This window comes from Apteryx rowi, unplaced genomic scaffold (genome assembly GCF_003343035.1).
Source record: "Apteryx rowi isolate R43461 unplaced genomic scaffold, aptRow1 scaffold_21, whole genome shotgun sequence".
NCBI classification, from domain to species: Eukaryota; Metazoa; Chordata; class Aves; order Apterygiformes; family Apterygidae; genus Apteryx; species Apteryx rowi.
This window is the reverse complement of record NW_020448419.1, coordinates 2,333,696-2,348,465: the sequence shown is the minus strand read 5'-3', so window position 1 is coordinate 2,348,465 and position 14,770 is coordinate 2,333,696. Positions and strand designations below refer to the sequence as shown.

General features: G+C 40.4%; 1 protein-coding gene across 3 annotated transcripts; it reads left to right on the top strand.

The window, feature by feature from the left end:
- Window positions 1-102: 102 nt before the first annotated feature.
- FAM161A (FAM161A, centrosomal protein) lies at window positions 103-12,007 on the top strand. 3 transcript variants are annotated; one of them, XM_026064158.1, is made up of 7 exons: window positions 103-391; window positions 1,136-1,380; window positions 1,858-3,042; window positions 3,452-3,619; window positions 7,138-7,237; window positions 9,082-9,236; window positions 9,855-12,007. In XM_026064158.1, exons 2-7 carry the CDS (start codon window positions 1,220-1,222, stop codon window positions 10,327-10,329), a joined length of 2,244 nt encoding a protein of 747 aa, XP_025919943.1. In that variant the 5' UTR covers window positions 103-391; window positions 1,136-1,219; the 3' UTR covers window positions 10,330-12,007. The 3 variants fall into 3 exon arrangements, with proteins under 3 accessions (XP_025919943.1, XP_025919942.1, XP_025919944.1); XM_026064159.1 differs by lacking the exon at window positions 103-391 and adding an exon at window positions 399-415; XM_026064157.1 differs by having other exon boundaries at window positions 103-1,380.
- Window positions 12,008-14,770: the final 2,763 nt, after the last annotated feature.

Here is a 14,770-nt window from a genome sequence, read left to right as displayed (position 1 = left end):
GCGCGCAGGGGCCAGCCAGCCTCGGAAGCTACTGGGCTTTTAAAAAACCCCTTAGCAGTGACGTGGCGGGCTCGTACCCACGCGGGGCGGGAGCTCCCGGACTGAGAAGAGCGCGGCAGATGGTGGCGCGGCAGGAATCTCTTAAGGAGCTTGGAGGGGGCTGGAGGCAGCCGGAGGGCTTCGGCCGCGAGCTGCGCTGAGACCCTCAGGATCGCCGCTGCCCCGCGCGGCCAGCAGGAGGCACCGTGCGCCCCGCGCTGGGCGCGCCCCTGCGGCTCCTTACAGCGCTCGGTCGGGCCTTCCTTCATCTTATGCGCGACCACGACCTTGGGGAGAAAAGGCGGAGACCTCTGCACTGAGAACATGAGGGAGCAGAAACAAGGCTTTTTTGGTCGGAACATAAAAGCCTGTTAAAGTACCTGGGCGTGGAAGAGTATTTATTACCCTCGGTTTTTAGATGAAGAAATTAATCTTGTAACTTTTTAAAACATAGTGCCTAAAAATAACTTAAAGGAAGCCTCTTCCATGTAGACTAACCTTTTTCTTCTTCTTCTTCTTCTTCTTCTTTTTTTTTTAATAATACTTCTCTAACTTTCTCAAGCTTTAAAAATGTTTAAAGCATGTGCTTACCTGCCCCAAAGTGCAAGCTGGCGAAACAGTGTTTAAAGTGAAAGTTAGGCAGAATACTTCCCCTTTCCACAATCCACTGTGAAATGGTAGTAGAAACATTTCTGCAAAAGATACTGCATGACTTACTTACAAAAATGAGAGGCAGAGAAGTTTGCTTAAAAAATGTGGGTTTTTTTTTAAGCTGCATGTAGTAATCGAGGAAAAATTACAGTTCTAAAAAAGTTCTACTTCTAACAACTCCTTTTTATCTTATTTCCTGATATAATATCCTGATTACAGGGATAAACTGTTAAGAAATTAACATGCTTTAGATAGATAGAACCCTTAGGATATAAATTATTATGCAATAAGATTATTCCATATAACTTTGCATTCAAATCTATACATATGTATCTCTGTTTGATGTTATGTATCATTCATTGGACTTAATCAGATTAAGTGATATTATGAACCTCTTTCCCCTTTCTTCTAACAGTCAGAAAACTTTACAAAAAATCTCTTCTAGGATGGTTTTGATTTGGATTCGAATGCTGACAAAGAGCAGACCTTCATAAATGGGGATTGCGACGAGTGGCTAGACTTTTCCAAAATGTGCAATTCAAATCAAGAATATTACTTGAAGCTAGAAGAACTGAAGAACGCCCACTTGGAGACCATGGCGAAATTAGAAAGTATGTATCGGAATAAGCTACGCTTAAAAGGAGTACAATCCTTGGACAAAAGAGATGCTGCTTCTAATATGTGTTATAGGTGAGTTTATTAATAATCTTCAGTTTGGTAGCGCCTTTTATCTGAAGGTTCTAAAGTGCTTTGTAGACATCGTAAGTATGGCAATTTTTTTCTGAAGATGGAAAGTTACTCTCACCATTTCCTATAAGTAGATAATCATAAAAAGTTAGTTTTAATACTTAAAAACGCTTACTCACCTTGCTGCTGAACTGAGGGATTTACAGGTGTGTGTGTGTGTGTGAAGCTGAGACCAGGCAACATGTTTAGTAAAGCATGGTGCCTTTCCTTCAGAAACGCTGATTTGTTCATCATCTAAATTTCTTTAAAACTATGGTCTGGTGTGAATGCCCCATGTTCTTCTCTTTTCCTTTGCCTTGCCTCTCTCCTCTTTCCCATTAGCTCTGTCCATTTTATTTTCATGATGACACTGAAAGTGGAAATCACTGGCTTTGCATCAGTATCTGTTGGACTTGACTCAAAACAATTTTTTTTTTACAGGTCAACTTGGAAGAAGAGCTCATATCAACCTCTAAATTTGCACAAATCTTTTTCCGAGTCTGACTTAAACGATCCCGTGGGTTCAAGTATATCTGATGGGTCTGACAGAGAATTAGCGTTTGAAGAAAATGGTAGTGAAACTGGATCATCGGCATTTGCTAAGCAACAGATTGAAAAAATGTGGGATGGGTTCTCCGTGGAAGACTATATCCCCCGCACCAAACATAGCTTACCAAGCTCACCGGTGTTCAGAACGACGAGGAAGAAGCAGAAGGCATGGTCCCCAAAAGTTACTGTGCCCAAGCCTTTCCAGATGACTATTAGAGAAGCTAGAAAGAAAGAACAGAATGTCAAATCAAAGTCACAGCTTGAAATGGAAAATAACTTACTGAAGAAGCGACTAGAGGAAGAAGCAGAGTGTCAAAAAAAGTTCCGAGCCAACCCAGTGCCAGCATCCGTCTTCCTTCCACTGTACCATGAAATCGTGGAACAAAACAAAGAACGCAGGAAATCTGTGAAAGAGAGAAGCAAACTTACGCTTTTGGCTTCTCAGAAGCCATTTAAATTCATCGAAAGAGAGAAGCAAAGGAATGAAGTTAAGAAAATGCAATTAAAAGACCTTTCTGAACCTGAAAAGAAAACAAAACTGTTCAAAGCAAAACCAGTTCCTAGGTGTGTTTACAGTCCAGCTGTTAATGACAAGTTAAAGGAGGAAGAGCTTTACAGAGAAATAAGAATCAAAATGAGAGCGGAGGAGCTGCTACGTAATTCATCTCTACCCAGCAGCAGACTGGCTATTACAGACGTCAATAAAAGGAAGAAACACAAGTGCATTGAGCCAAAGGAAACAGAGCATAAACCCAAGATCAAATCAAACGTTCCCGATTTTGAAATACTATACCGAAACTTTCAGAAACGGCTCCTGCAACAAAAACAAGCGAAACACATCACAGTCTGCGAACCTTTCGATCTTCGCACTCCCTCTATTCCCTCGAACAAAGGGAAGATTCTGAAGGACATTCAAGAGGATGAAGAAAAGTTGAAAGAAACACGCTGGCCGTATGCCTCTCCCAGGCGTAGACCTCAAGTGAGACATTCAAGCGCAAATTCGCGTCTCTCAGGATTTGGAGAATCTAAATCACCAAAAATCACGGAGTCCACAAAAAGACGGCTACAAGCCATAAGGTGACCACTTAAGTGATGCACTGCATTTTGTAGACTTTTTTTGTACTTCTACATATGTAGTTAATTCTTCTATGCAGTAAATATAGGAGCAATATAAGGACTTAATTATTATTATTATATAGAACTTTAATATATTAATAATTTAAATAAAGGACTGACTTAATTAGTATTTATGATTTCTAAAGAAACAGTATAGCATTTTTCTCAAAATGTCCATAGGAAATGGGCACCTGACTGCTGTTTCCCAGTATATGCCGGAATCATTTAAAATAGCTCGTGTCTTCTGCCCTTTTATTCCAACCCTGTTTTCACCCTGCTTTTCTCTTTTGAATTTTCTTTACCAAAACTTCCTTCAAAGTCTTGCTTTTGATTTAAAATGAGTTCAGCCTCAGTTTATTTTTCCACCCAGGAATTCACTTGAGGAAAAGAGAAAACTGGAAGAAGAACAAAAAAGGAACAGAACAAAGCAGAAACAAAGAGCGAAAAAACTGCAGAAAATTATAACAACCCGGGCTGAGGCCAATGACCCACATCAGAGCCTAGCTCAGATGTCTAAATCCAAATTAAAAACATTCAGGTATTTTGTTGCATTCCCCCAAATCCTGAACCTCTCCTTGTAAGTTTTAGGTTAAACATGCAATGTAAAATATAGCGCAGTCTAAGTTTCCATAATTACACAGTTGATAAATTACACACTGTATAAGCAGCTAATAAAAAAAAAAAGGGGGCCAAATTTAGTATTTCCACTGGGAAACTGTTGTACATTGTAATGATTTTAATCTGTGTGTTTCACCTTACATAATTATAAGGCAGCTAACAAGAGACTCCTTTGTTTGCTAACTTGACATATCGACTAAAAAGGAAAATCAGTTTAAAAAAAATCGAAAGGAGAAATGATAGCCTAGTTACATAGCATCCTTGCACTACCGGATTGCTAGGCGGTGGTACAGCTTTGGTCCTGTCCATCTAGTTCTCATGTAGCGAACACTTCACTTCTTTGTCCTGGTGGTTTCCCGCTTAAGAGGAGCGAGTGGAGCAGTAACGTTATTACAACTTTAGCACATATATTAACAGCTAACCAGGATGCTGCTGGTGCTCAAGAGGGATGGGATCCAAAGTTACCTTTAGTAGAGATAGATACAAACATAAGTTTTTAACTGATTGAGCAGAGTAGTACGTAGGAAAAAACATCAGGGCTTTTGTTAAAACGTGCCGTAGGCTGACAGTCAATAGATAGATCAAGGTCTGAGGAAGCTGGAGCCAAGTCCAGAGCTGCTGCTTGACCTTGCGTATATGTCTAATTTAGCATTTCTGCTTCCTATTTTTATTCATCCTGGAAAAAACAGTCCTGTCTGAATGAACCTTTAGCGAGTTTTTTAAACAGTTTGGGTACAGTTGCACTGCAGTAGTGTCTGCTGTCATCTGAAGCATGGCTTCATGGAGGAGGCGAGGGAGGCACTAACAGTTCTGCCTCTGCTGTTTCGGGCACGGGCGGCTCTTGGGCAGAGCGGTAGGAACGATAGTGCACGCACAGGGCAAAACAATACCAGGGCTGCCTTAGCGGTATGAGGGGACCAATTAGGAGATACGCCCGATTATAAGATCCATAGCTTGTACGGGCAACTGTTAAGTTAACGTACTCAATTTTAAGGAAGGTGTTTAGAATATTGGCCAGGGTAGAGGTGGTATGGAGATCTTTCTAAAAAGGGTCTGGAGGCGAGGGCTGTCTTTATGGCTGCGAATTTAAAGGTAACAAACAATGAGGTTTCTCATTCTTTTTTGTTTTATATGGATCTCTTCTTTCTTTAGAGTTAAAATAGGAATAGTTAAATATAGTTAAAATAGGAATAAATCCACCATGTTCCTAATAGACTTTTTTACACTCTGGCTGTAATAAGCAAATTTGCTGAAATATTGCAGCACCTTCTGCCAGACAACACTACATACTGTTTCACCACCAAACCTCGTAACGGTTATTCACCACCAGTGTTGCTTCCCTGTGACCAGAAACAGAAAAAGCAGCACAAACAGCAGCACACAGTCTCATGCACTAAAAGCATGAAGCGTAGTGGCCAAGCAATGTAAGCGAGGGTGCTAGAACGAGCATTGCAGTAAGCGTTTTCCTTGGCCACGGGGGCAGTCCCTGACTAGCCAGGATACCTTGAGGACACCAGGATACCTGCTGCCTCCCCCGGAGGCAGGTGAAGCCAAAGCACAAAGAGGAAGCAGCAGTAGTCTTAGAAGCAGCAGGGCTGAAGCAGGGTCCTAGGGAGCAGGCAAGCAATGGCAGAGGTGCATGAGAAGAGCAGCAGTTATTTCTAAGCGTTTTGCCTGAGCCAGAGCTCCAGCACAACTGGTTTTGCAACGTGGCCAGCAGGTACTGTTAATGGTAAGAGCTTTACGATGCAAGTGGAGGTGCTTCTGGCTGGACAGGGTCTCCTCGGGCAGATGATCTACTGACTAGGACAGAAGCAGAAATGAATTTGAGTTACAGTAGCAAGGTGGAGATTTGAGAGAGATGATGGGTGTGTTTGCAAGTTTGGTTTGAGTTCATTCAGTAGCAAACTTCACCTTACGGTATTTAGCTTAAGCATATTTTATGAGTATTGTAAAACACTCATGCTTAATTCTTGTCTACGCACGTAATTATGCTCCTACAAAGCACGACTGCTTCCCTGGTGCTGATGCATTAAGGCTGGTATAAGTGCTTGACGTGGTAATGCTTATTTCAGCATAGGCTGGGTAATAAGGTATATTAATATAAGTGCTCTTCTAATAGATAATTGAGTTTGTAGAAAGCCTTCTGAGAGAGTGAGCAAATAACAACAGTGAAGTTCACTCCTTCAAAATGGTGAAAAACTGCCTCAAAGCACTGCAATTTCTGCAAATATTGCAGAAATTCAGAAAATGGTAGGTGAAAGAGGAGGGAAGAGGCGGTGTATAATGTCCCCTACTTTACCCCCCCACACTTGTACTTGCCCCTAAATATCTTCAACTTAGTAACGCCAGAGGTGGCCCCGTGCAGAGGCCACTTGGAGCCAGGGAGATTGATTAACTGTGCTGCAGACCCGTGTAAACACGGCAGTGTTACTTCCAGGGCCTGCCCAGCAGGACAGTCACTTCCAAAAAACACTCAAGCTCATTAGCGGCGAGCCCGGTGCTGCTTCACGCAGCAGCACTTGACACGGCCTCTCCTTCATTTCCCAGCACTCCAGCTTCCAGAAGCTTTATTAGCTCAGGTGCAACCGGAGCTGGCTCCGTGTGTTTCCATGGGGCCTGATCAGATGAGCTATCCTGCAACTGAGGCAATGAACTGCATCTGCAAGAAGCAGCTCAAAATTTTACAGTGCTGTGGTAAAGACAAAATCCTTAATGGATCTGAGCCGAGCCTGTCTGGTCAGGGTCCTTGTCACACACCCAGGAGGACCACGACCCATGCTACCGGGATTATCTAGGGCTTGCTGCGAGCTAAGGTATGATTTCAGTTGATGAATCAACAGTTTAGTCATCCCACTATATTGACTGGATCCTGGAAGAGCCAACTAGGAAAAAAATAGCATACTGTCATCCAGAACGTGGCCACCCCCCTTGCAGGTTAGACTGTTCAAGTAGCAAAGGATTCTTCTCATTAAGTGCAACCTTAAAGTACTGGGTTTTGCTTTATGATATTAAATTAATGCAATTACACCAATTATGGTGTATTCTAATTATAGCAGTCCTTGCAAACTTCAGTTTTGCTTAGGACAACTGGAATTTCTGTCAAAGTATGAATTCAGCGTTTAAGGAAAAACTCAGTCTCAATTAAGAATCCAGACTCAGAAAGACCCTTATTTAACCTCATCAGCAGGGACCTCTCTCTGCAGATGCAAAGTGCCTAGTTCAGAGACAGTTTTGTTCAGTACTTGCAGGCGAGCAATTGCTGTGAAAATGGGACAATTTATCTCAGACTCTGTAACCAACATAATTTATCCTTTATGTATTTTTAAGTAGGACAATATTTAGTTTGTCACAAGCAATTAAACTTTCAGCTGTTGTAGGAAATTACTTCTTGTATTATAAAGTAATAATCAGTATAATGTACTATATTTCTCTTAGGAATTATGAGAAGCAGAGAATGCAAGAGTATTTGCAAGAATTGCAAGAAATGGAAGAACGAGTAAACCAAAGGCCATTGCTTTTGGAAAGAGCCACTCAGGTTGTCTTGTATTACGTCTTAATTTTATCTTCAAATGATGCCTAAGGCATTTGTAGTACTAGTCAAACGTTTTTAGAAGATATTTGAAAAATATTTTTGAGAGCAGTAATTGTCCATTTTAATCTCCATTGCCCTGTCTCCATAGAAATATTAGTAGTATTTGTGGCCAAGCATTCATGGCTTGCTTGCACAGAGGACTGAGATGGCTCTTGTAAACATGACCTTTTTTTCTCCCAGAAAACAACTATTCTAGTTACAGTGCAGGGTTTTTTGTTCTTCTTCTTTTTTTTTTTTTTTTTTAATACTGAGTGTACTTTAATAGTCAATGCTGTAATACAAATTTTGCTTTGTTGTTAAATCAGAGTTGCAAGGAATTATAACTTGTCATCTTCCCCATTGGACCTGAGTCTGTTACTTTTTCTAATAGCTCTCTCTTGTTGTAAGCAACTTATAACACAGACTTGAATGTCATTTGTCACATCTTTTTGCTAAATAATTTTATCAAAATCTCACGGTAAGAGCTGGCAAAGAGTACCAATTTAGATGGGGGGTTTTTTGTTTGCCTGAAAGCTACAAATACAAAGGTATTGAAATCAGAACCACTTCTATTGGCAGATTTTTTTCAATTACTTAAACTATAGTATTTTCCTAATTCGTATCTCACCCTACAAATAAAATGTACCTAAACAGCATGAAGACTTGTTTTTTCTGACATGTAGCATGCACAAGTCTCTGAGGCCCAAATGGAACTGAACACTAATTAATGGTTTGCCCTAGCAAATGACTAATACTGTCAAGTGCAATGTTCAGAAAAAGTCATGATGGTCATTTAGTCTTTTAACAGGCCAACACTGCAAACACTGGCACAAAAAAAGAGGTTTTTTGCTTTTGTCTTGAAGGGAAAACCCCGTCATGTCTGATTCAGGTATAATGTGAGTAGCTCTAAATACAACCAAAATTTACAGCAAAAATGTGAGAGGTGCAAGTTGGGAGAGAAGTTACAGGTGAGCCCAAGCATTCTTTGTGCCTGCTATGAAGTTAAATGCTTTTATATATTTTTATATATATATATATATACACACACACACACTATATATATTCACATGAGCACTCTCTCTCTATGTGTGTGTGTGTACATATATATATATATATATACATGCATACACACATACCCTGTTTTTCCCCCTCTGTTTCAGTACAGCCATGCTGATAGTGCGGGCACTGACTGGATGCCAAAACTAGAGAGAAGTAGCAAGTCGTAGATGTGGTTCTCAGTCTGTTCTGTCGGTTTGGGTCTCCTGGCCTGCATCCACCCATGGAGCAGGATGTGTAGGCTGGAGGACAAGTCCACCTCGCTCAGATCTTACTTGCAGGAACAGAATTTGCGCCCTCAATTTCAGAGGCAGAGATACAGATTGTGTAACTTCTCAAAGAGCCGTGTAAAGGGGTGGCTCAATGCTGCTTTTAGGGCAGTCGCTCTCAGTGCGGGCAGACAGAGATAGGGAGGAAGAGGGGTTAAGGGAGAAGCCCCCGGAAGACTGCACCTGGTTTCTCATGCCTCTGCATCTTGCCCCCGCTCCCTCAAGAGCTCAGTCAATAATACAGCTCTTCTTTAGCCAGTGGGGGCAGGAAGCAACCTGGGCATAAGCTAGCGCAGAAAAGAAGGAAAATTCAGTGTAAAATTTTTGAGTATTGTTTTGCTATTCTTACCTGCGAGGAATAATCACGTAACCTGTTGGATGCAAATAATTAAACAGAGCATTAGTATAATAAACAAAAGTATCAAAAGTCAGGCATTTAATGTATTTAGGTAATACTTAACTGTTCTTTTTTTTCCCCTACAGAAAAATGCGAGAATAGCTGCAGAGCAGCGTTATTCTAACACGCTGCGAGGACTCGGGATATGCACAGAGTTCGTTTCAAGAAAAGGGCAAACAGCTAGCTTGCTCGAACACTCCAGTGCTGAAGGTTTTAAAACCTCCACTGATGCTAAAAAAAGGTAGAGATTACCAAAGACTTTTTTTTTTGCCATTGCATACCTAATAATTAGAAAGTTATTTTTAATTTTTTTTGAGGAAATTATTTGTATTATTTCTCAGATAACTGTCTAACTATAGGTAGTTAGCATTACTAATGTTAGCATTACTTTATTTTTTATTTTTCCTGAATTAAATATTACTTGATAAAACAGAGGGGAGCACTGGATATATAATGTAATGAACTTCAAAGAAAAATGAAGAAGTAAAACAGTTTTGATTTGTTCTTTTTACCAAAAATTCTGGCAGCTCACTAATAAGTCTTGTTTCATTCTGTATTACCTTTACTGAATTTTTAAAATATGCCTTTTTTGAAAATATCTTTCAATTTTTTGACGTTATGATATAGAAGGAAATAAAAGTGGGGGAAAAATGGAAATATCTGAGCAATGCTGTTAGAAATACTTCCTAGCATAAAAAGATACCCTAGTGTCCCCCCTTCCCTTTTCCTCCCCCAGTTTTACTGCAGCCTAGTCTACCAGGATTTGTCCTAGATTACATGAAAGTAGGATTCCTTTAAAGCCTACTGGAAAAAAATCTTACCTGAAAAAAGAAATCCCACGTACAAATTATCTTTTCAGACTCAGCAGTCAAAGAAAGAAAAAGGAAAGGAAATCCTTTGAGGAAGCAGCAGACAGCAGTCCCCGATCTGAGCAGTCCTGCAAGCAGGAGGAGGAGAAGAGAACAGTGGTCAGAGCCTCCACCCAGGATGACCACTCCAGTGAGGAGGAGGAGGAGGCGGCAAGAGCCAGCCTTCATGCTCATGAGCTTTGCCACGCAGGGGAGGCCAGTGCCAGCTCCCACTCTGACCAGCGCTATGAAGAGGAGGAGGAGGAGGGAGCAAAGGCAGGCCTGCTGCCTGACTCTTGCTACGAGGAGGAGGACGAGGATGAGGACGAGCATGGGGAAAGATCCAGCTCTCAGTCTGACCATCCCGGTGAGCAGGGAGAACAGGGTCAGTCCTATCCTGAGGCTCAGGGTGCCTTCAGATACGATGATGAGGAATATGAAAATGATGATTCAGAAGAGAAAACCAGTGATGATGAAGGTGACTGAAAGGAAGGCAAACACATTTCAAAAACACATTTCATTGCTGGCAGTGAAACAGATAACAAAAGGAAAACATGGGTTTCTGCTACTGATACAAAGCTGTGCAAATTTAAAGCTCTTAACTTACAGTCTTTCCAGGACAGAACTTGTGTCTATTTTCCAGTAAGAGAGATCAAGTTTTTCATTTCCATCAAGAAATTTCTTTGGTTACTTTTATATTCACCTTTTTTATTCTGGAGTTCCATGACATTAATACACCTCTGTTCATAAAATGAACAGCAACAACTGTTTAAAAATAATGTCTCACATACTGTGATAGCAAGTACTGAGGTTTTAACATGTCCACCTCTCTTTCCGTATGCTGGCCAAAACCAGATGAGATGGCGATGGAGATTTGCCTCCCCATCTCAAACATTTCGGTCCTTCTGCGATCTGTTCCTGTAATACCTTCTCCTATGGCAATGCAGTGATGGGAGGAGCTCTCATGCAAGACCTCGAGTGTTATTGGTAGAGTAGGCACAAGGAGGACAACTTCTTGTGTAGTCAGAAAAAATGACTAAATGAATCTGTTCGCTTCCTCCCTCCACTTCTAATCCATGGGGTTTGGCTTCTGCCTGTTTAAATTGGACAAACTGGCTCAGTGATGGGCCAGATGAGCGCCAGCAGCAGCAAAGAACAGGGATTGCTGCTTTTCCAGGAAGCAAGCTGCTAGGTCAACTAGACTATTTTATCTAGCTAAAATATTAACAGTATCTCAGTTGCTAAGGGCTCTCCCTATAGAACAGAAATAAAATGTCCAGAATACTCTGAGAGGAGTCCCTTAATTAAACTTCCACAGAGTTTTTAATGCTTAGAAATGAGTGATTCAGGAAAAGTCAGTAGGACTTATTCTTATCTTAAGAAAAAAGATACGTTATATGCTGCAGATTTTATGTTAGCATCTAACCAAGCTCCAAAATTGTTTTAACTCCATTTTGTTTTGAAGAGCTCTTCCCATGATCATGTAAAATAATTCTTTATAATGTAATGACAAATACTGACATTAATTTTCAAATTTCTTTATTGAGACATTAAACAGATACTGTAAAAAGAGGAAATTTTTACATCAGGATGAAAGTGCAATCAGCAACTGTAATTATTTGCATAAAAGCATGGTGAGGAAGAGTTTTACTTTTCTCCACGTACTTGCTACTCAGAACTGCAGCTACTACACAACAAAAAATGCAGATGGAGGCTTTTTTGACCCCATTCCTAACTTTCCTGCTAACCATGTTATACCCAATATTAGGAGAGAAAATAAAGTATCTCCATAGTAACGGATCACTATTAAGGATTTCAAACAAGTTTTGGGGGCTTAGTAGAGAACAGAGTAAAATGTTACATTGCACAGGGACTCAAAACACATTCAATGAATAGTGGAAAATACTGTATTTGTTAAAACTACCAAGTTTGCAAAGGCATCTGAAATGACTAAGAATAAGGTTTTTTTTTTAATCTCCTTCCACATCGTATGCAAGAGCACCAACTGTTACTGTTCATGTTCCTCCAGACTTTGAAGAATTGTGTACCACTGCTTGGAAGTTTTTTATCATTCTTTTTATTTATATTTGAAGTGTGGATTGATTAATACCAGTTTTAAACTTTAATTTTGTATTTAAATAAAATATCCCTTGTATATGTATCATACACGAAAACATTAATCATTACTCCACAGTGAAAATCATCATTTACAATCTCTAGTTATACCAGACAACCCCCCCAATACAACCTCACGTTTAGTTTGCTTGTGATTGTACAGCTCTTCAGAAGTACAGAATACGGGCAAGGTGTTACTGCATTCATAGCCACGCACAACTGATACATGTCTCTTTCGTAAACCTTCTGTTTTGAAAGAAGGCAGAGCAGCTCTGGATTTTTTTTTTCTCTCACAGAGATTATTTGAAGGGTTTTCAAATGTATTAAGATCATATAGCGCTCAAGCAGGGGCTCTAAAAGCATACAATATATAATTGTTGAACCTTTAAAGGTAGGGAGTAATAACCATTACTAAAAAAACCTAATCTTTGTACTAGAAGAATAGAAGGTAGCAAATAGAAGGATATCTTTTTCTTAAAAAGGAGTCTTGAGAGAGGAGTCAAGGACCTACGTAGATTTAGATTGACTTTTTCACTGATTTTTTACCATATTACCTTAATAAGGAATAGAATTAATGAGCACATAGATAGATGTGATATAACAAGGAAGAGTCAACACAGCTGTTGAAGCATGTGGACACCATGTTCTCATGAGATGAAGGGTAGACTGGCCTGAAAGCTAAGTAATTACTTGACCTCCTTTTTGGTCAGCAGGATGATTTAAAATACAGACAAAAGAGCAAGAAGCTTATAGGATGATGGCAATGAAATGAAGGTGACTATATGTAAAGAAGAAGAAAAAAAATCCAATAACCCCAACATGAAAATCCAAATACACTTGAAAAGCTTTGGTAAATTACCAAGATGCAGAGTAAAACCATAGGAGAGGAGACTAGAATATGTAGTACTTTTCTGTCAGCACTCAAACCTATTTGATGCGATTAACACAAAGAAACAAATCATTTGAATCACACAAGATTGTTTGGTTAGAAGCATTTTAAGGGAAGCAGCTCATTAGAACAGAAATGATGAGTGTAAATCCTGTGCTGGGTTTCTAAATGATCCTCATAGTATTGAATGTGAGCAACAGCCTTATTTAAAAATTCTGTACTAAATCTACTTCTGTGCATCTGCTCGCATCTGCCACAGGTTCCTGCTAAGTTAAGACTGTAAACTCAGCGTGTCTGCCATGCTGGAGTAGGCTGATGCTACAGGCAGCCTGAAGGGTCAGCGGTATCCCTTGACTGCAAGGCACTGGCTTGCAAGCGTACATAATTTGTAGGGGGTACACGTCCAGGACAGGGATGCAGATTTTGGAAGTTCAGGGCTCGCAGGCAGCGCGGTTGCTGTGGGAGGGCTCCAATACCTGATGAGTCCCAGGCTGCGAGTTGTCAAGAGGTCACAGGACCTGGCCTGCAATAAGCCAGCTGCATTTACTGATATCTGCAGTCATCGGAGAGGTTATGTCTTCAGCAGTAGCAAACTATGGGAAAAGGAGTACCATTGCCGAGTAAACCCCTAGCAGTGCAAGGTCCACAGCCAGAGGAAAAAAATATATATTTTGAATAAGAGCCAGATGCTGTGCCCCGTGTGCCCATTCTGCTTACACCAAATATCATCCTAAAATGTTAAAATATTAACAGGTTGTAGAGAAAGACTGAATATATATATATTTACCGTGGATGTGTTAAAGTAAGAAATCAGAAGTTTTAGACATCATGCCTTTTTCTGGGTGCAATGCAACATAGTGGGTATCATTTTCAGATGGGGAAGCTGGTACCAAAAGAAAAAGTTCAGATATGAGTGCTGCCTGAACACCTGTTTCAAAAACAAAGCATCCAACTTTGAAAACTAGACTCCAAAAGCACAAGACCCAGCTGGACTCCAACCCCCCTGTGGGAGCAAGAAGAGATGCTACTCTGGACACAGTGTCTTATGCTTTGGCCAGATAACATCCCTTCTTTAGGGGGTGTTTCTCTATTTCAGTTGCTGTCTTCTAAATTTATCCTGCATTTCTCAAGTGTTCTTCGTATATACGGCACCGCTTCTTCTAGAAACCATCTTCTTGTGTACATGATTAGCATAACATCAAGCAGGAGGTTACGTTCTCTTTTCCTTTGAGGAAAAAATTATTACATCGTTACCTTTCTGAATTAAATGTCTGAATTAAACACAATGTTACAGTTTCTCCTAACACAGAGAAAAAACAGAAGAATTTGACATTTTGGAAAAAAAAAAAGAGACTATTTTTAAGTGACTAAATTATTGTCTCATTTAGACTCCTTAGGCTTCCAGAATGGCAGGAAGCAAAAAAGTTTGCCCAACGGAGTTTGAATTGAAATGTCATGAACCTTCATTGAAATGTCAGTCTTCCATCTCCGGTTGTATAGTCTTTTGCTATTCACTTGGTCTGGGGTAGAAAAAAAGCCCTTGCAAATTCCAGCAGAACTCAAAATTGTTTCCTTCTTCAATACGAATTGTAGGTATTTGAGGAATGCCAGATCAGAACTAAGACTTACAATAGTATCAGAAAAATTCTGCACAAACGCGCAGAAATAAAGCCCCAAATCCAGCGTTAGCCTTTCGGAACATCTCTGCATACTTCAGAGGAAGCACATGGGGTTTACTCACAGAGGTAAATCCTTTCACGGACAGCTGAGCAAATACAACGGTTTGCTTGTGCCCACAGAAGGAGTCACCCCTCTCTACTCCCCCACCCTTCCTTTTCATCCGTTTTTCAGACTCTTCACCAAGTCAACTGAAGTCACTAAAACAACCCAGCCAAAAGCAGGGTGTGAGGTTAGGAGATGAGA

Bases quoted from the DNA above. Each gene is read 5' to 3' on its own strand.
- FAM161A (XM_026064158.1), top strand. From the start codon at position 1,220: ATGTGCAATTCAAATCAAGAATATTACTTGAAGCTAGAAGAACTGAAG. The intron at 3,620-7,137 runs GTATTTTGTTGC...TATTTCTCTTAG, and splicing joins TCCAAATTAAAAACATTCAG to GAATTATGAGAAGCAGAGAA. The intron at 7,238-9,081 runs GTTGTCTTGTAT...TTTCCCCTACAG, and splicing joins TTTTGGAAAGAGCCACTCAG to AAAAATGCGAGAATAGCTGC.